The 20,115-nt window shown below is 43.6% G+C and overlaps 2 protein-coding genes across 2 annotated transcripts in view; one reads left to right on the forward strand and one right to left on the reverse strand.

Moving 5' to 3' along the window:
- Positions 1–3,570: 3,570 nt before the first annotated feature.
- Positions 3,571–6,309, reverse strand: LOC143769066 (uncharacterized). The gene is made up of 4 exons (XM_077257650.1): positions 6,084–6,309; positions 5,769–5,982; positions 5,516–5,675; positions 3,571–5,403 (listed from the first exon to the last, which is right to left on the reverse strand). Exons 2-4 carry the CDS (start codon positions 5,881–5,883, stop codon positions 4,389–4,391), a joined length of 1,290 nt encoding a protein of 429 aa, XP_077113765.1. The 5' UTR covers positions 5,884–5,982; positions 6,084–6,309; the 3' UTR covers positions 3,571–4,388.
- Positions 6,310–11,441: 5,132 nt separating this feature from the next.
- LOC143769067 (uncharacterized) overlaps positions 11,442–20,115 on the forward strand; it is a 65,861-nt gene continuing 57,187 nt past the window's right edge. The window contains exon 1 of the transcript XR_013214197.1: positions 11,442–11,604. The gene's annotated coding sequence lies outside the window, so the exon portion shown is untranslated. The remainder of the gene's footprint in view (positions 11,605–20,115) is intronic.

Consider the following 20,115-nt stretch of genomic DNA (forward strand, 5'->3'; position numbering starts at 1 on the left):
AGTATGTACTCTATATTTAATGTACTGTATGTCTATATGTATGTATTGTATGAAATGTATGAATTTATTGTGTGTAGTATGTATGTAGTATGTATGTATGTATGTATGTATGTAGTATGTATGTTTTTTTGTTTTTTTTTTACATTCAACACATTCGCCGGATGATGGGACTTCTACTGGCTAATGTTTCAATCACTGTCACTGTAGCAGGCATCGCCCAATGCTAACCGCATCATTTGGACTACCGGACACACTTGTGAACTCCTGAAGGAGTTACATACACATTATAGGTCGTTTTTTTCTGTCACTGCATCTATTGTCTGATGAGGGTCATAAAGACCAAAACGTTATATGAATTGCTTTGGGATCATAAAAATAAATAAATAATCTTCATGATTTTTTGAGTGCCGGATTTATATTATATTATTTTGGACTAGATGGTGGCCCGATTCTAACGCATCGGGTATTCTAGAATATGTATGTATGTATATAGCAGCCACATAGTATATAGTACAGGCCACGTAGCATATAGGAGCCATGTAGTATATAGCAAACAAATACTACGTGGCCTGTGTTATATACTATGTGGTTGCTATATACATACATACATAAATAATGTAGAATACCCGCTGCATTAATACAGGCCACGCAGTATATAACAGTGGCCACGCAGTATATAACACAGCCCACGTACTATATAACACAGCCCACGCAGTATATAGCAGTCACGCAGTATAAAACACAGGCGACGTAGTATATAACATTGGCCACGTAATATTGTATATAGCACAGCCCACGCAGCATATAGCAGCCACGCAGTATATAGCACAGCCCCCGCAGTATATAACACTGGCCACGTAATATATAGCACAGCCCACGCAGTACATAGCAGCCACACAGTATATACCACAGCCCCCACAGTATATAACACTTGCCACGTAATATATAGCACAGCCCAAGCAGTACATAGCAGCCACGCAGTATATAGCACAGCCCCCGCAGTATATAATACTGGCCACGTAATATATATCACAGTCCACGCAGTATATAGCAGCCACGCAGTATATAACATAGCCACGTTAGTATATAGCACAGAGATGTAGTATATAACAGATCCCACGCAGTATGTAACACAGCCCACATAGTATATAGCAATGTGGGCACTATATGCGTGGTTAAAAAAGACTTAAAATAAAAAATAAACATATACTCACCTTCCGAAGGCCCCTTGAAGTCCTGGCCCTGTGTGCGGTGCACGCTGCAGCTTCCGGTCCCAGGGTTGGTATGAGCGCAGGACCTGTGATGACGTCGCGGTCACATGACCGTGACGTCATGGAAGGTCCTTCTCGCATAGCATGCTTGGCACCGGAACCTGCCGCTTGCACTGCCGAGGACAGCAGGCGACGTCGGAGGGTGAGAATAACCTTTTTTTTTAATTATTATTATTATTATTTGTAACATTAGATCTTTTTACTATTGATGCTGCATATGCAGCATCAATATTAAAAATTTGTTCACACAGGGTTAATAGCTGCGTAACCGGAGGGCGTTACACCGCGCTCCGGTAAGGCTACTTTCACACTAGCGTTAACTGCATTACGTCGCAAATCCGTTTTTTTGCCGAAAAAACGGATGCGTCAAAAAAGTGAAAAACGGTGACAAACGTATGCCACGCATCCAGCATTTCGACGGATCCGTCGCAAATCCGCTAAACGTTTCCGTCGAAAATACTGGATGCGTTGCATATGTTGCATACGTTTTACCATCCGTTGTATCCGTTTTTCCGACGGATCCGTTTTTAAAAGGGGAGGCTCCCAAAATTTGATTGGCTACTGGAAAATTTGAAAAACTATATAGTACTGTATTTACAGCCCATCTTTGTGGGTTTTAGTTTTGTGGCAGCGATGGAAGGTGTTCTTGGGATTGCTAGTTTGGTTACCGACGTTATCTTTGAGACGAATCGCCTGGATATCATAGTGCGGGAGAAGGAGGCGGCAGCGGAAAGGCGTAGGATGCTTCTGCAGCAACGGAGACGACTGTGGATTCATCCGATTAATCAACTACGGATGACCCGGGGTGTCCAGTCCACTCTCTACCTGGAGTTGCGGCACAATCCACACAAATTCCACAACTACGTGCGGATGAGGATTGAACATTTCGATTTTTTGCTTGCAAAAATGGAGGATGTCATCCGAAGGCAGGACACAAGGATGAGGCTTGCCATCACACCGGCAGAGCGGCTGATGGTGACCCTGCGGTAAGCCTCATTTTTTTATTTCATTGCTGATATTGGATGTTATATTACACGCTGCAGACAATACTGCGCTGCCATATTGCGCACTATTTTCTGCAGCATGTAGTTTTGGTTTTCTTGGCGGACATTCCACTGCTTTATTTAAATGTCATTGCTGATATTGAATGTTTTTCTGCATTTTTTTTTTTGGGGGGGGGTTTTTTGGGTTTGATGACATGCAACTGCTTTTTTTCTGTCATTGGTCATTTTGAATGTTATATTACACGCTGCAGACAATACTGCGCTGCCATATTGCGCACTATTTTCTGCAGCATGTAGTTTTGGTTTTCTTGGCGGACATTCCACTGCTTTATTTAAATGTCATTGCTGATATTGAATGTTGGATAACAGACTGCAGAAAATACTGCGCTGAAATATTGCGTTGCATTTTCTGCATTTTTTTTTTTTTTTTGGTTTTTGGGTTTGATGACATGCAACTGCTTTTTTTCTCTCATTGGTCATTTTGAATGTTATATTACATGCTGCAGACAATACTGCGCTGCCATATTGCGCACTATTTTCTGCAGCATGTAATTTGGGTTTTCTTGGCGGACATTCCACTGTTTTTTTACACTGGTTTCATGCTGGTTTTATTGGGTGTCCCGTCCTTAAAAAAAAAATAACAGTGCCATATTAAAACTTGTTGGTCTGTGCAATTTTTTCTAAAATTTTTTTTTTTTTTTTTTAAAGTTTCCTAGCTACGGGTGAATCTATGACTTCGCTCCATTATCAGTTCAGGCTGGGCATTTCAACTATCTCTGGAATAGTGAAGGACACATGTCGGGCTGTTTGGACCACTTTGCAACCAGAGTATATCCCCCAACCATCCATGGAAATCTGGTTGCGAAGTGCTGAAGAGTTTCTGCAAATTTGCAATTTCCCTAATTGTGTGGGTGCAGTTGACGGGAAACATATAAGGATTGCGAAACCGGCAGGAACAGGATCGGAGTATTATAATAAGGGCTCATTTCCACATGCGAGTCACACGTCCGTACCTCGCATGTGGAAACCAAGCTGTGGAGCCGGCACTGAGGAGCGGAGCGTGCGGCCGCATAGGAACACATGGAGCTGCACAGCTCCGCTCCTGAGTGCCGGCACCAGGGCTTGGTTTCCACATGCGAGATACGGACGTGTGACTCGCATGTGGAAATGAGCCCTTATAAGAAGTATTTCTCCATCGTCCTTATGGCTATTGCAGACGCCAACTGCAGGTTCCTTGCCGTGGACATCGGAGCATATGGACGGTCCAACGATTCGCAAGTTCTTAAAAACTCTCCGATGGGTCGTTGCCTTTATGGAGAGACCTACGATTTCCCGCCAGCCAGACCACTGCCAGGAACAAATGACCCAGCCCTGGAATATGTTTTTGTAGGTGATGAAGCCTTTCAACTGTCGCCGCACCTACTGAAACCGTACAGTAGCCGGAACTTAAAGCATACCAAGCGGGTCTTTAATTACCGGCTTACTAGAGCACGAAGAGTAGTGGAGTGTTCCTTTGGCATATTGACGGCGAAGTGGCGAGTTCTGCTGACGGCTATCAAGCTGAAAACAACAACTATAGACGAGGTAGTTAAAGCCTGTGTGGTGCTCCACAACTTTGTCCTGTCAAAGGAGCCCGTTTCTTTGGATGATGAAGAGTTGGAGACCACCTTGTGGGACTACCGCAGCAGCTCGGTTCGCTCTACAAGTTCAGTTACAAGGATGAGGGACCAGTTTGCCGATTATTTTGTCTCACCTGTCGGGCGGATCCCGTGGCAAGACATGATTGTGTAACCTGTTTCCCATGTGTAACCTGTTTCCCATGTGTTTTGTTTATGTAAAAAAAGTGTTTCAGCCCCCCCCCCCAAAAAAAGGCCCAAAAGCGTGGTTTTCTTGCTAGTAAAACCATTATGTTATACCTTTTACATGTCTGGTGTTTGTTTTTATTAAACCTTTTTTTATTATATTACCTTATTAAATCCACACACACACAAAGAGTAGAATTTTAATCAGAAATTTATTTTATCTCTTTTTTTTTTTTTTGTTTTGCAAAAAAAATATATTTTTATTTTCCAACTTTTTTTTTGAAAAATTTGAACATTTTTTATAATATTATTTACATTAATAACACTTTACAAATTTTCAAAGTGTTGGGTGGAGATATGAGAGGAGGAGGGGCAGGAAGGTTGGACCACGTCGATAGGTGGGGAAACCCTACTTGTTTGGGGTGCAGTGGAAGGGGGGGGGTTAAACCAAGAGGCTGACCAGAGGGGGGTGGTGTTGGGGTAGGGGGAAGAGAAAAGTTGAGTAAGGAAAACATTGGGGAAGTAATTTGGTCTGGGGGCCGGGATTGTTGTGGGGACTGGGTCGGGTATTGTGACTGGGTAGGGTAGTGGGACTGGCGTGGGGTTTGGTAATGGTGCTGGTGTGGGGATTGGAGCTGGGTTTGGTAATGGTGCTGGTGTGGGTATTGGGGCTGGGTTTGGTAATGGGGGGTATGGTGTGGAAATGGGGCCTGGGGTGGAATTGGAGTGGAGGTGTGGGGAGGTGTGTGGGTCGATTCATTAATGGCCTGCAGTGCAGCATTATGGCAGGTATTCATTACCCGCATCTGTTGCTCAAAAGAAAGCTTCTCCATGCTCATGAGCATGGATTGGAAAAAAAGATTGGCCGGATCGGGACTTACAGCTGAATGCAGCCTATCCAAGCGACTGCTGGTTTCACGGCTTGTTTCACTGATGCGTGACTGCACCATGTTGAAACCAGCAGTCACTTGCTCTCCCAAAATTTTGAAAGAGCCTTGGAAGGATGCATTCAGGTGTAAGAACTCAGGAGCATAGCTCCTTTCCTGACCCCTCTGTCGCTGCCGCCACGAACCTAATGGTGGTGTCGAGGTGGCAGGATCAGAGGGGTGGGGTAAAGGGAACGCTAACTGTTCAGCATCAGATGCGAGCAATGAAGCCTGCAATAATGCTCCACTGCTTGGGGCGGATGAAGTGGAGGGGACAGAGGGGTCAGAGGAGGGGACAGAGGTGTGGGGCCTACCGACGTGGCCCTCAGTGGCGGACTCAGGAGGGATCGCTCCAGAGGGCGCAGAGGAAGATGCAGGCGCCCGGTGGCTGGAGAAGGTGCTGTGAAAGAAAAAAAAAAAATAAATTTATACATTGGAATGAAAAAGCCCTGACTGAAAGCAAACTAAGTAGACAGGTTAACATGGTTATTAGTGGGCTGTAGAATACTTACACTCTGCTTAGCATGGTTCGCCTCAGGAAGGAGAGGGCCTGGCCATATTTATATTTGCTCCTCTTCCTTCCTGCAGAGCCACTCGGGGCCTTCATCTCATCGTTGAATTCCCTCTTAAAGCGATCCCTCAGTGACCGCCACCGCTTCCTAATCTTTCCAACTGTGAAGACAAGAATCAAAAGAAAAAACATTACATTAATAATTAAAATACATTACAGTCAGCTCAAAACATCACTGGAAAGTGAATACTTACCTAGTTTGCTCAGCTGCTGAGGATGAAGGCTCTCCCGCCTTGGAAACAGGTTGCGACACACTTCGTCCCAGAGCCGACGGGTGACACCGGTATCAGCATGCCTGCGGTCAGCCATGTTCCACAGCAGCTCCCGCTCGCGAACCTCCTCAATTAGATTATCAATGTCGATGTCATCGTCTTCATCGTCATCTACTGCGGGAGCACGCTGTGAAGCCTGTGCCAAAAAAAAGGAAGAAGAAAAACAAACTTATTAGTACACTGAAACACTAAGTACCAATAGAATCCCCCTCCCAAAAAAAAAAAAAAAAAACTCACTGATGGCCGACCGCGGCGACGAGTCCGCCGACTCTGGGATTGTCTGGGAGAACCTTCAGCGGCAGCAGCAGGAGCAGCAGCAGCAGCAGCCTGAAATAAAGGAAACTAATTCTCAGTAATGTAGGCATATATTTTCTGTGTTTAGTTATGTATGAAAATCTGTTTTGTGTATGGTGCAGTGTGATGTGCGAAAAAACTGTTTCACCACTACTTACACTTGGTTCCTCCTCCACTTGCATCTCTCCACCCGTCTTGCCCCCTTCTGACAGCTCCTCATCTGATTCAGCTTCCTGTTGAAACATAATTTATGCATGTGGTTAGACATCAAAATGTAATTTTAAAAAACCAAAAAAAAATAAACCCATTTTTTGCGTTAACTTTTACCGATACACGCTGTTGCTGTGGAGGAGGGCTGTCAGAAGAGGACATTGTTTTGTGGTCCTGGTGGGCAGCGGCTGTGGTCCTGGTGGGCAGCGGCTGTGGTCCTGGTGTTTCTGTAAGTTAAAGAGACACTTGCAATCTGCTCGACACATTGAAGTAGCAGATTGTGGGTCTTCAAAACTTACTTCTAACACTTAGCTGTGGTCCTGGTGGGCAGCGGCTGTGGTCCTGGTGGGCAGCGGCTGTGGTCCTGGTGTTTCTGTAAGTTAAAGAGACACTTGCAATCTGCTCGACACATTGAAGTAGCAGATTGTGGGTCTTCAAAACTTACTTCTAACACTTAGCTGTGGTCCTGGTGGGCAGCGGCTGTGGTCCTGGTGGGCAGCGGCTGTGGTCCTGGTGGGCAGCGGCTGTGGTCCTGGTGTTTCTGTAAGTTAAAGAGACACTTGCAATCTGCTCGACACATTGAAGTAGCAGATTGTGGGTCTTCAAAACTTACTTCTAACACTTAGCTGTGGTCCTGGTGGGCAGCGGCTGTGGTCCTGGTGGGCAGCGGCTGTGGTCCTGGTGGGCTGGTCAGTGGCTGCGGTCCTGGTTTATCTGTTAATATGTATAATGGATCTATAGTTAGACCACCCCCTGAACTAGGTAATGTTCAATGATAAACACCCTACTGAAATGATGTCAGAAATGTTCATACAGGTGAACAACAAAAACCCCCAAAAAGTTGCACGTTATACCATTCATTTCCATGTCCCAAAAAATAAAATTTTAAAATGTGAACACTATGAAAAAATATATTTGACACATTTTATTTAAAAAAAATAACCTCCCCCCCCAAAAAAAAAACAAAACTTTACAAGTTAACCTTTATTAAAAAAATGAGCCCTCAACCAACCCTGTATTGCATGTGTAACCATTGGTACATACACCAGTTTTAAATTTACCTTTATGAAATAATACTACGGACATTTTTTTAAAACACATTTTATTATTATTATTATTTTTTTTCTCTCTTTTTTTAAAAATCACAATTAGGAGCTGACATGCTCTTTATTTTAAATACAAGTACTTCAACTGCTAATGGTTATAACAGTAATTAAAATAAAATCAACACTTTTATTAAATAGAAAAACCCCACACTCACACATTCAAACCACAAGCTGCAGACCGCTAGACTTTTTTAAAAAACACATCAGATTTAAAAAAAAACAAAAAAAAAAAAAAAAAACCACATTTAAACCACATGCTGCACAGACCACTATACAGTCCATACATCAGAAAAAGGCAAATAACCAATTACAGCATGGACAAATGCACATGCAATCAACAAGACGTACACAAAAAACATGCATGGTATGTTTCCACATTCCGGATTGCATCAGGATTTCCCATCAGTATTTGTAAGCCAAAACCAGGAGTGTAAAAATTAGGTAAAGTATAATAGGAAAACAGGCACACTTTTGATTTTATCACCCACTCCTGATTTTGGCGTACAAATACTGATGGAAAATCCTGACCACATCCTGATGCAATCCTGCACATGGACACATACCCTCCCACATGAACAGGCATAAAATTGGCAAAGGCATAATATGGTGCAGGCACATGATACAAAATCACACAGCCGTCCAAAAATACACACATACACATGCACGCACATAGCTTTATGCAAATACACATATGTACAACAAAGGCAGAAAGGTGAACCCAATCAGAAGACGCATACACACACACACACACATACAAAAGGCTGACAATCCTTTGGCTGAAGCAGCAGGTCTTCACAGTGGCTGGCATCATGGTGGATCTGGACTCTAGCATGGCACTGGCTGGTGCAGGACGATGGCAGGCCTCAGGTTCTCTTCAGGTTTTAAGCTCTTTCTGTAGTCAGTACCTCATATACACACACAAATGCACAGGCACACAGATGCACACAAAAATTGCAATACTCACACTGGCTCTATGGTGGCTGGCTCCTGTGGCTGGAGTCCTGTGGCTGGCTCGGGTCTTGTGGCTGGCTCCTGTGTCAGGCTGTGGTCTTGTGGCTGAGGTTATGGCTGGAGTCCTGTGGCTGGCTCCTTCCTGTGGCTGGCTGGGGTCCTATGTCTGTCTCCTGTGGCTGGCTCTATGGTGGCTGGCTCCTGTGGCTGGCTGGGGTCTTGTGGCTGGCTGGGGTCCTGTTGCTGGCTGGGCTCTTGCTGGCAGTCTTCTCTCTGGCTCTTGCTGGCAGTCTTCTCTCTGGATCTTGCTGGCATATGTGGGGTTGAAGGCCCAGGCCAGGTTTATATAGATTTGGGGGTGTCTGACCAATTGGCAACAAAATACTTCTTCTGAGCATGCTCAGTGTAAAAAAAACGTATTGCAGCGCTGTATTGCGTCGTACGACGTGTCCCGACGCATCCGTCGCTCATAGGCTTCCATTGCAGCCAACGACGTATGCCGCAGGATGCGTCGCGACACGTTTTTTAGGCGGAGACAAAAAACGTTACAATCTACGTTTTTTTGAGACGACGTGTCGCCAAATTTCGACGCATCCGTCGTAAAACGTACACGACGTATGCCAATCCGTCGCCATACGTCGCCAATACAAGTCTATGGGAAAAAAACGCATCCAGCAAAAAGTTTTGCTGGATGCGTTTTTTCTGAAAAAAGACGTTTTGAAACGTAATGCAGTTAACGCTAGTGTGAAAGTAGCCTAATGCTGGCATTAACCCTGTGTGAGGGTTGACTGGAGGGGAGTATGGAGCGGGCACTGACTGCGGGGAGGAAAGCGCGGCCATTTTGCTGCCGGACTGTGCCCGTCGCTGACTGGTCGTGGTAATGGTCGTGGGCGTTTTGCCACGACCAATCAGCGACTTGGATTCCATGACAGACAGAGGCCGCGACCAATGAATATCCGTGACAGACAGAAAGACAGACACCAAGACAGACAGACGGAAGTGACCCTTAGACAATTATATAGTAGATATAGGGGTTGGCATCCCTTCTCTGAGCACCTGATTTATTAAGGAGTGACGTGTCAGACTATTTATATTATATTGGTATCTACCACTGACCATATGGCGGTAATATCCATATTGGTCTTTATATAGAGATTTTCTTCAGTAACAGCGCAGTCATCTGCTGAGGTTCTCCTCCAGTATTAGGGCGCGTCACCGAGTTGTAATCAAGGTTATCTGGTTAGGGGCCCATTGAGAAGCTTCGCCCTCTCCTGAACCAAAACCCTAGGTACGCCTCTGAATGCAGTTTGAGGCCTGGCCAATACCAGTAAAGGAGACTTGCTCCCCAGCAAAGCGCTCCTGCGCAGGCGTACTTCTCTGCCCTGTTGAGGGTAGAGCAAAGTACTGCAGTGCGCAGGTGCTGGGAAAGGTCAAAGAGTGTGCACGCTGCAGTACTTTGCTCTACACAAAACAAGGCAGAGAAGTACGCTTAGGCACGAGCGCCATGCCAAGGAGACTGTGTGGATGATGCAGGGATGCCTCATCCACATGAAGCAAGAAGGAGGACGGTGATCTTAAGAAGATGGGAGGCGCCGGACCAAGAAGAGAGACACCCCTTGGACAGGACCACCCCCCAGGTGAGTATAATAAAAGTTATTTTTCTTCTCTTGCAGGTCGGGTTGAGGGCAGATATGCTGCATTATAGAATGCTGTATATCAGGCTTGAAAGGTGATGGCCGTATCTCATATTTAATTATATGTTTTTAACACAACTTTTATTTATACCTTTTAACCTATAGTAGTATATGTCTTCAATAAAACCAAGGTAATTCACTATATTCTATTTGTTGTTAACTCATCTGAGCTCTTCCAATGGTAAAACACTGTGATATCCACAATAGTAGGAGGCAAGTGTGAATGTACTTAAAACGTATTAGAGCACCACTCCAGCGTTTTTATTTCCCCCTGTCTGATACCCACCTTCTGGCATTTTTATCTGTTTTTGCTGCTTCACCCGTCGGCCTCAGGCGAAAAGTGACCTGCCAGCAGTTCCAGTGTTTCATGGAGCAGTGCGGAGGTCACTTTTATACAAGTCGATGGGAGCCTCGTTCTGGCATCATACTGGCTCTCATAGACTTGTATTGAGAGCTTGAGGCTTAGCTTTTGACTTCTGGCTAGACAAAAGATACAGTCACAAGATGGCACTGCGGAACCAGAGTGGCGCTGGAGGGTGAGTATATGACCGGGGACAGGGGTCTTACATTTAAAATGCCACTCCAGCGCTGAAAACCTGAAAAACAACTAAAAACGCTGGAGTGGCGCTTTAAGCCTCTGTGAATGGCTGGATGAAAATCTAAAAGTAATGTACTGCACATTGGTGTAGACATGCACATTCAGACTCTATGAGTGAAAAACAAAACAAATAAGCTAAAACTGGGTTATACAACAAAACAATGATGCACAGCGCAAATCTTCATCTCAGTGATTGAGGAGAATCTAAGATAAAGGCCGGGGTCACACTTGCAACTGCAATGCTAGAAACTTGTGCGAGTCTCTCACCTCAATACCCGGCACAGCTGCCGACACTCGAGATTGCATATTTCTATGCAGCTGAACACTCCGGTCCGAACCGCCGGCAGCAGTGCTGGGTATTGAGGCGAGAGACTCGCACAAGTTTCTAGCATTGCAGTTGCAAGTGTGACCCCGGCCAAAAGCTTCAGATAACTTTTATTAACTGTTAGTGTAGTGACCAGGAAAGCCATTACTAATGTATGTTATATATCATATGGTAAGTGTGTTCTCTATTCCTTACATGATTACACTTGCGACACCGGCTCCTTGTCTTGCCTTGGGAGGAGGTAAACTATTTAATTCTATGCTTCCCTCTCCTGCCTTGTTTTGGTATTACAACTTGTAGTACTATACTGCCCTCTTCTGCCTTAGTTTGGCATTGCAACGTGTTTTTCTGATTTGAAGATAAGTGGCAGTTAGAGGTCGTGCATGCGGGACAAAAAGCACTTTATGGACGGTTTTGGTGGGGAGAGGAGGTAGAAAATTGGGGCTCCAGGATTGGGACAAGTGGGGTGTACAAATAGCACCCTATTCGGAGTGCCCCGCGTCTTACAGCAACAGAGTGCTGAGACAAGAGAAGGAACTGCAGAACTGCGCAGCAGACTCGATACTCCGATCTGATTAAGGTCAGTTTGATCCTTCCCCTTCATGCAGCACAGTTAGTCAAATGAAAAGTTACCACCATCCTCCCAAGGCCGGGACCGAGAAAAGGCTTTGACCGTTGCAATTGTAAGAAAAATTTTATCGGCTACCCATAACTGTTATATTGAAAAATATAAGGATTGTTACAAGTCTTCAGTAAAGTTCATCTTTCAAGTTTGCACGAGACCCCGGTGTATGCTTCTTTCGTCCGCAGCCTCATCCCTTGCGGGCATCAACATAACTCACAGTCTCATATAGCCGTCGTCTCCCCCTTTATAATTGCCACCGAACCTAGGGATTGTTAGAGCCATCGGAGTCACCGTGACTGAACCATCCTCCGAGATATAGGCCCTGCATCTCACAAGGCGGTGCGTCATTAGCACAACCCTGGTTTCTGTCTCTCTCCTCTCTCTATACAGATGCAAGCTCTACTGAGACACCCCTAGTAGCAAAAGGACCCGGTATCCAAATTCAACATGTCCAATCATTGATTTCACTGGCATCTTTGAGCGAGACTTGGCTGCTCCCATACATAGAGAATGTACCTATCGAAGTTGTTAGGACAGGAAGATTTTTCGCTAATGTATTATTGATGTTTTTTTGTTCTCAGTTTCTAAAAATGTTGCTGTTGCTTATTATACTGAATTCATTGCAGTTGTTTAATTAATGGTAAAGGCATACCCCCTCACTACTTTACAATGAAAATACTTATTTAAATCAATATAACTAATAAGGCTATCAAATACCTCCTTTATTTGCTATACTTGTATCCGAAAAAATCATTGATCACGGCTGCTATAACACATACTCGAGAAGTTTTGTGCTCTAGAAAAGGCCACTAATTAAAGTTTACTGTTTGATTTCAGCTATTAAATGTCTAACATGCCTGTTCACACTATTATAGTGACTGTGTGCTTTGAAGTAAAGTGCATTAAAAGACATAAAAGTAGGCTGACCCAGTGACATCAGTCTTATAGTTTATTAATACCACATTGACTAGTTTACAATGAGTTATTACATATTCTGCTCTAGACATAGAATAATTGTTCCACTACAGCTCCCCTGCAGGTGTATTAAAGTACTGCACAATATCTAATGAAGGGAATTTGTCAAGATTCCCAATCTAAGGAGGAGCAAGGTAAGGAATTATAATTAGCATCCAGATCATGTCCGTGTCATAACTAGCACTGAGCAGTGAAAGAAAAACAACATTATAAATGCACTGCTCTCGGCTTCATTTCTGTCATCAGGTTGGGGTGCAGCACTGAGCAGTCACGATTGTCTTCTATTAATCACAGTTCCTACAGCACCTACAATATTGATGCTATCATATGAAAAATAGTAGCACAGCCTAGTACACAGATTAGGTACCAGAACAAGGTGGGTCCTTTAGGAAACAAGGAGTAACATAACACATGTGTAAGAAGTCAGAATTATGTATTAAACCATAGATTCTGTAATCCCCCTTTTACTTTGGTGACAGTTTTACACCCCCTGTGCATTCACTCAAGCAGCTTCAGCAGGTCTTCACATAGAATTACTTTTCAACAGTCTTAAAAGAACTGCAAGAGGTGCTGAGAACTTTTTGGCTGCTTTGCCTTCACTCTTCGGTCCTACTCATCTCAAACCATCTTAATTGGGTTGAGGTCGGGTGCATGTGGAGGCCATGTGGCAACACAAAGGATGCTCCCACTAAGGGCAAACCAGATGGGATGGCAGCAGATTGCTGTGGAAGCTATGCTGATAAGTGGTCCATGAATTTTTAATAAAAGACCTACAGTGTCACCAGCAAAGCACCCCCACACCATAACACCTCTCCTTCCATGCATCACAGTGGGCACCACATATGTAGAAGCCATCGGCTCACCTTTTCTGCATTGCACAAAGACATGTTGGTTGGTAGCAACACTTTCTGATTTTGACTTATCAGACCACAGTACAGATTTCCACTGATGTCATGTTCAGTCCTTGCGTTGCTTGTGTAAAGTGGCACAGAGCAGTAGCCATTGGCAAAGTACTCGTCTTCCATGTCATGTCACACTACATGAAAATGGGGGTCCTGGCTGTTTGTGTGTTCTTCCTCTTACCTGGGCGATACACCTCTGCAGACTGCATGGTACCACTACATAGGGTAGGCCAGGGCCTGATATTAGTGAACAAATTGAAGCAGACCAAAGACCAACATTAAACTTGTTTTGACTGACCATGAACTTGACATGAACTATATACATTTCATAATAGGCATGTTTTTTCACAAAGGTTTCTCTTGCTTTAAGCAGGCATGGGTACTTTGCAGTTACATGTAATAACATTTCATTTCTCTAGCTTTTCACACTCATGCATCTCGTGACAATCCAGCAAACGATTATGGGAGACTTTGCCTTCCACAGAGGGGACTGCACGGGTCAAGTTACTCTCAGTTCCCAACTGACAGATGAGTACCCCATTACTTGAGGTGTGTCCATGCGACTCCTCACCAGAATCTTGAAAGTCCACTGTTCTCCATAATAGTAATAATTAAGTCCCAATATGGTGACCATTGCTTCCTTTCAATACATACAATTGAGTTCCCTTTCACTGTAGACAACTATTCATTAAATTCCTGCTGATACAATTCCTTCTTGTTCATTCCCCTTTAAGTGGACCTTCTAATTCTCCTGAGTTATGTTCTGTAACATTTAGATGGCCTCTCTGGCCTTGGTTTTAATTTGTCAAGTCTCTCCATCATATAACACTTCACGTTTCCCAGGTCCTTAGGATGTATTATCTGATGTCCTGTAGTCTTCCCTCTTCACACACAACCCACTATCACATGTCAGTCTGCCAACTGTGAGACCGTGAATAAATCTAAAAGTGGGAAACAGCGCGCACAATAAGGTGATACCCTATGAGGAGAGTGCTGGTTACATTCACCTGATGGAGTTGTGATAGGCACAACACCTATGTAGGCATGAAAAAAACAGCTACTGCCCCGTGTCTGGTGGATAAATCCTCCATGAGATATTGGATCCACTTGGATGACCACTTAAGTGGGCTGCGCAACTAGAGTAAATCAATTCTTCATGATGATGAGAATAAGGTTTTTTATTCACAACGCTTTTCAACGCCATACCAATGTCTTTATCAAGTTAAAAAAACAAATGTGAACTGTCGGACCTTAAGTCTGCCTCTACCGAACACTCGGCTACAACTGACTTACTATCAGGAAGTTATATTCTGTCTTCCCACAAAACCCATTCTGGGCTAGTCCCAATTGTTAACTCTATCTATTCCCCAACTAAGTACATGCAAATAGTAAAACATCAAAAATCACATTTAAACAGTACAATGCATTATATCACAACACATATCTTTGCGAGGGTGGGTAGCACTTCCTTTTCCTTACACTTTGACCAAACAAGTCTCTTCTTGTCTGCTGTTCTCAGTAGAGTGTTTTTTACTGGCAATTAGATCATAAAGGTCTGTTTTTGCCAGTCTCCCTTTGAGATGTGAGTGCTACTTCATGACTTCGCATCATCTATGATAGCTGTTATCTGAGGTGCTGTCAACGTGAGGTTTCTGAGGCTAACCGATGAACTTATCCTCTGCAGCAGAGGTAATTCTTGTTTTTCCTTTGCTGGAATGGTCCTCATAAGAGTCAGTTTCATTGCATATTCATTTATTTATTATGACTGAACTTGAAGACACCTTCACGGTTCTAGCAATTTTCCAGATTGACCTACCTTTATGTCTTCAAGTACTGATGGACTGTCTTTTCTCTTATGTGAGTGGTCTTTCCATATTCTGGCTTAGAACAGCTGTGGAATACGGCTCAGCACTGTAATGAATTGCATACCAACAATGCCTCTGCAAAACACTTCATCACAAACAATTTCTTAAGATCAGTAGAAGCCTCTAAACAGTGTGACGAGTGGTAGTGGTCTGATCCATACACTAAAATAATAATAATTTTACTTCTATAGTACCAATACAGTCCGAAGGGATTTACATTTTAGAGGGGACTTGTACAGACAATAAAAGACATTACAGAATAATAATAATCACATAAATCAACAGATACCAAGAGGAGTGAGGGCCCTGCTCGCAAGCTTATAATCTATGAGGAAATAGGGGAGACACGAAAGGTGGATTGTAACAATTGCTTTCATTGTACAGTCCGGCCATCAATGTAATAAATAGGGTGTTCATGTAATGCTGCATGAACTGGTAACCAACCGGCATGCGTAAGAGTACAGACACAGAGGACTGTTAAATGCATGAAGGGTGTGAGGACAGATGATACAAGGGTCCTGGTTTTGAACAAAATTTTGAATGGGCAATACAGGGATAGTTAGATAAATATGTTGAGGCAGTAGGCCAGTCTAAAGAAATATGTTTATAGGGCATGCTTAAAACTGTGGTAATTGGGAATTAGTTGAATTGTCCTGGAGAGTGCATTCCAAAGAATTGGTGCAGCAGATGAGAAGTGGAGATGGGAGTGGGAGGTTCGGATTATTGAGGATGTTAATATTGAGTCATTAGCAGAATGAAGGGCATGGGAAGGGTGGTAGACTAAGACAAGGGAGGAGATGTAGGATGGTGCTGAACAGTGGAGAGCTTTGTGGGTGAGAGTGATAAGTTTATATTGAATTCTGGAATGGATGGGTAGTCACTGCCAGTGCAATGACTGGCACAGGGTAAAGGCATCTGTATAGCGGTTGGTGAGGAATATAATCCTCGCTGCAGCATTCAAGGCAGATTGGAGAGGGGAAAGTTTGGTAAGAGGGAGACCGATTAGTAGAGAGTTACAATAGTCCAGACGAGAATGAATAAGAGAAACAGTGAGAGTTTTTGCAGTAAGAAAGGGTCGAATTCTAGAAATGTTTTTGAGGTGTAGATGACAAGAGCAAGCCGGTGATCGGATGTGGGGGTGAATGAAAGATCTGAATCAAGTATAACCCCAAGACAGCGAGAATATTGCTGGGGGTAATGGTAGTGCCACATACGGAAATGGCAATGTCGGGCATAGGTAGGTTAGTGGAGGGAGGAAACACAAGGAGTTCGGTTCTTGACTAATTAAGTTTCAGGTTGAGGGAGGACATGATGCTGTAGACAGCAGTATGAAATCAGTGGTGTTTTGTAATAATGCAGGCGAGATGTCAGGAGTAGAGATGTTTAATTGGGTGTCATCTCAAAGAGATGGTACTGGAAACCAAATCTATTGATTTTTTGTCCACAGGAGAGAATGGTGTCCTTGAGGCCGATGGAGTGGAGCATAGTAAGGAGGAGCTGGAGATCCACAGTGTCGAATGCTGCAGAGATCTAGGAGAATCAGCAAGTAGTAGTGACCACTAGATTTAACTGTTAGTAGATCATTAGAGACATTAGTCAGGGCAGTTTCAGTAGAGTGTAAAGAGCGGAAACCGGATTGCAGAGGGTCAAGAAGAGAGTGATCTGATAAGACAGGAGTGGACCAAGTGTTCCAGGAGTTTAGAGATGAAGGGAAGATTAGAGACAGGTGTATAGTTAGCAGCATAGTTTTGGACGAAGGATTTTTTTAAGTAATGGATGTATGCTAGCGTTTTTAAATGAGGAGGGAAAGATACCGGAAGAGAGAGAGGTTAAATATTGTTGTTAGGTGAGAAGTGACAGGTGGGGAAATGGAATGCAGGAGATGTGAGGGAATAGGGTCACTGGTGCAAGTAGTAGGGCAAGAAGATGCAAGGCTCCTGATCACTTCTTCCGTGACTGGTTCAAAGACAGAGAGTAAGCTAGATGTAGTGGGGGAGGGAGGACATTGCATAGTAAGAGGGGATTGGGAGAAAAGTTCCTGTCGGATATGGTCAATTTTTTCTTTGAAATGATTGGCCAGTTCGTCAGCGCTGAGATCCATGGTTGGGGCCTGCACTCTTGGATTGAGAAGGGAATGAAAAGTGGCAAAGAGACGTTTAGGATTGTTGAATAGTGAGGTGATGAGGGTGTTGAAGTATGTTTGTATGGAGAGGTGAAGGGCAGAGTTGTATGTTTTAAGCATAAACTTATAATGGATGAAATTTTCGTCCAGATTGGATTTTCTCCACAGAAGTTCAGCACACCTGGAGCACAACTGTAGGAAATGTGTTTGCAGCGTATCACAGGGTTGTCGCTGTCTGTGCCGAGTTGTTCTATGTATAGGAGGTGAAGCTTCATCCAGCGCACTTTGCAGGGTTTCATTATAATGTTTCAGTGCAGGGTCAGGACATGAGAAGGAGGGGATTGGAGCTAATGAGGACTGCAAATTCTCCATAGGTTTCTGGGTGTTAATGGCACTTATATTTTTATAAGGGTGGAACGTGAGGGTGTCATGAGCGGGGTAGCTGATCTTGATAGAGAATGAAAGAAGGATGTGGTCAGAGAGTGGGAGAGAGGAGTTGGTAAAATCATGCACTGAGCAGAGCAGGGAGAAAACCAGGTCCAGGGACTTTCTGTCTTCATGCGTAGGAAAGTTAGTAAGCTGTGAAAGGCTGAAGGAGGAGGTTAGAGATAAAAGGTGAGAGGCAGATGGGGAGTGGGGAAAACCAATGGGGATTTAAAAGTCTCCCATGATATGGGTGGTGATGTCACAGGATAGAAAATGTGGAAGCCAGGTGGCAAAATGATCAAGGAACTGACAGGAGGGGCCCGGAGGAAGATGCACAACCGCCACTTGCAGAGAGAAGGGGATATAGAGTCTGACAGCATGTACCTCAAAAGAAGGGAAGATAAGTGAGGATACTTGGGGGATAACCTGAAAGTTACATTTGGTTGATAGGAGCAAACCAATGCCTCCACCTGGTCCGTTGTCCGATCTTGAGAAATGAGAGATATGAAGTCCACCATATGAAAGAGCAGCAGCGTTGGTGTCTGATTGCTGGATCCAGGTTTCAGTAAGAGCCAGAAGGTTAAGAGAATCAGAAAGGAAGAAGTCATGGATGAAGGAGAGTTTATTACACACTGAGCGAGAATTCCAAAGGGAACAGTTAAAAGAGACGAAAGGCATGCAGGGAAAATTAATGAGATTTGAGGGATTTCTGAGTAGTTGAGGGGATCGACTTACTATAACATGAATGGCCAGAGTTGAGAGAGATATCTCCTGCGACTAGGAGGAGGATAGAAAGAGTGAGAAGATGGTTAAGTGATTTGTGAGAGTGTCTCTTTTGTTGTATGGTGGGACTGAATGGATCTGTGCAGTTTAGAAAAAGAGCGTAAGTACTGTACATCGGAGAGGAGAGGACAGAGGGGCTGATAAGGATGGCGTTGTAAAGAGTTTGGGCAGGGACGGTGTATGTGAGTTTACATCTGTTTACATTTGTCTGCTGACAGAGCTAGTAACACTTCATCTGAAGAGGTTTCAGCCGCCCACCAATATCATTAAAGTTGAAAATCCTTTTAAAGCAATCTTATGGCCTAGGACTGAAAAGTGACTATACATTTTACATGCAAAGTCACCCTAGTGCCCTACGTTTGCCTTCCACTGCATGCTCTGATGAAATTGGCATTCTTTCCTCCTGGTTCCCAGATAGACTCTAAAGTGGCATGGGGAATGTGGTAATAATAAGAAATCACACCTCCCCAGCCTTTTTTTATACCACAACACAGGGAAGGTGTTGTTTAAATTTGCCACTGCAATTCACATGCCACAGTGGTTTTCATCTGGGATGCAGGAGAAAACGAACATTGATGTAAGTAGAGAAGTCACTGGGAGGAAAACTAAGGGAAGATGGTAGAGATACTGTACATGAGAAAAGCATAGTTACTTTTGGCAAAAACTTGTCTAAACTTGTGCTTTTTTACCTACGCAGGTAGTTTTCAGTAAATATAAAAATGGTCAAGATCAAAATGAAAGGGGCTGTCCAGACTTGGTGCTCAAGTCTGCAGTCACTTTATGTTATTATTGAATGAACTGAATAGCCTTAAATCTATTGTAATTTATATATTACAGTTATAATAGGAAGTTAATGCAATGGTAACCCAAGGTACTTTATGGTTAAAAAGTAATTTTTATTGATACAACGATATTAAAAAAGTGTTAAAAAGAAAGGTGCTAGGTTGACGCCTCCCGAAGAAGCAGTGCAAAACGCACATCGAGGCAAAGGGACGCCCGGGTTATTCATGTGCACATCACAGGTAAAATATGCCCAATCACATTTACATTATGTGTACCTGATTTGCCACATTTATACTATCAGCAGCCTTACTGAGTCTACAGTATCCAGATTACTGGACCTTCTGTTGTCTAAATGCGGCATGTGCCTTCATCACAACCCATGTTAGCATAGGTCCAGTCTCCTGTGACTGCTATTTCATCCAGCCTGTCTCTAAAGTTAGCTGCTTTACTTTGCAAAATTTTCAGGTCCTCATTATATATCTTATTCCATTGAATTGTCTATATACACTGCTCAAAAAATAAAGGGAACACTTAAAAAACAAAATATAACTCCAAGTAAATCAAACTTCTGTGAAATCAAACTGTCCACTTAGGAAGCAACACTGTTTGA

The sequence above is a fragment of the Ranitomeya variabilis genome, chromosome 4 (genome assembly GCF_051348905.1).
Source record: "Ranitomeya variabilis isolate aRanVar5 chromosome 4, aRanVar5.hap1, whole genome shotgun sequence".
Lineage (NCBI taxonomy): Eukaryota > Metazoa > Chordata > Amphibia > Anura > Dendrobatidae > Ranitomeya > Ranitomeya variabilis.

Excerpts from the sequence above, each read along its gene's own strand:
- LOC143769066 (XM_077257650.1), bottom strand. The coding sequence starts at position 5,883 with ATGGCTGACCGCAGGCATGCTGATACCGGTGTCACCCGTCGGCTCTGG. Across the intron at positions 5,676-5,768 it reads TCAGCAGCTGAGCAAACTAG|TTGGAAAGATTAGGAAGCGG; the intron begins GTAAGTATTCAC and ends TTGTCTTCACAG. Across the intron at positions 5,404-5,515 it reads CGAACCATGCTAAGCAGAGT|CACCTTCTCCAGCCACCGGG; the intron begins GTAAGTATTCTA and ends TTTCTTTCACAG.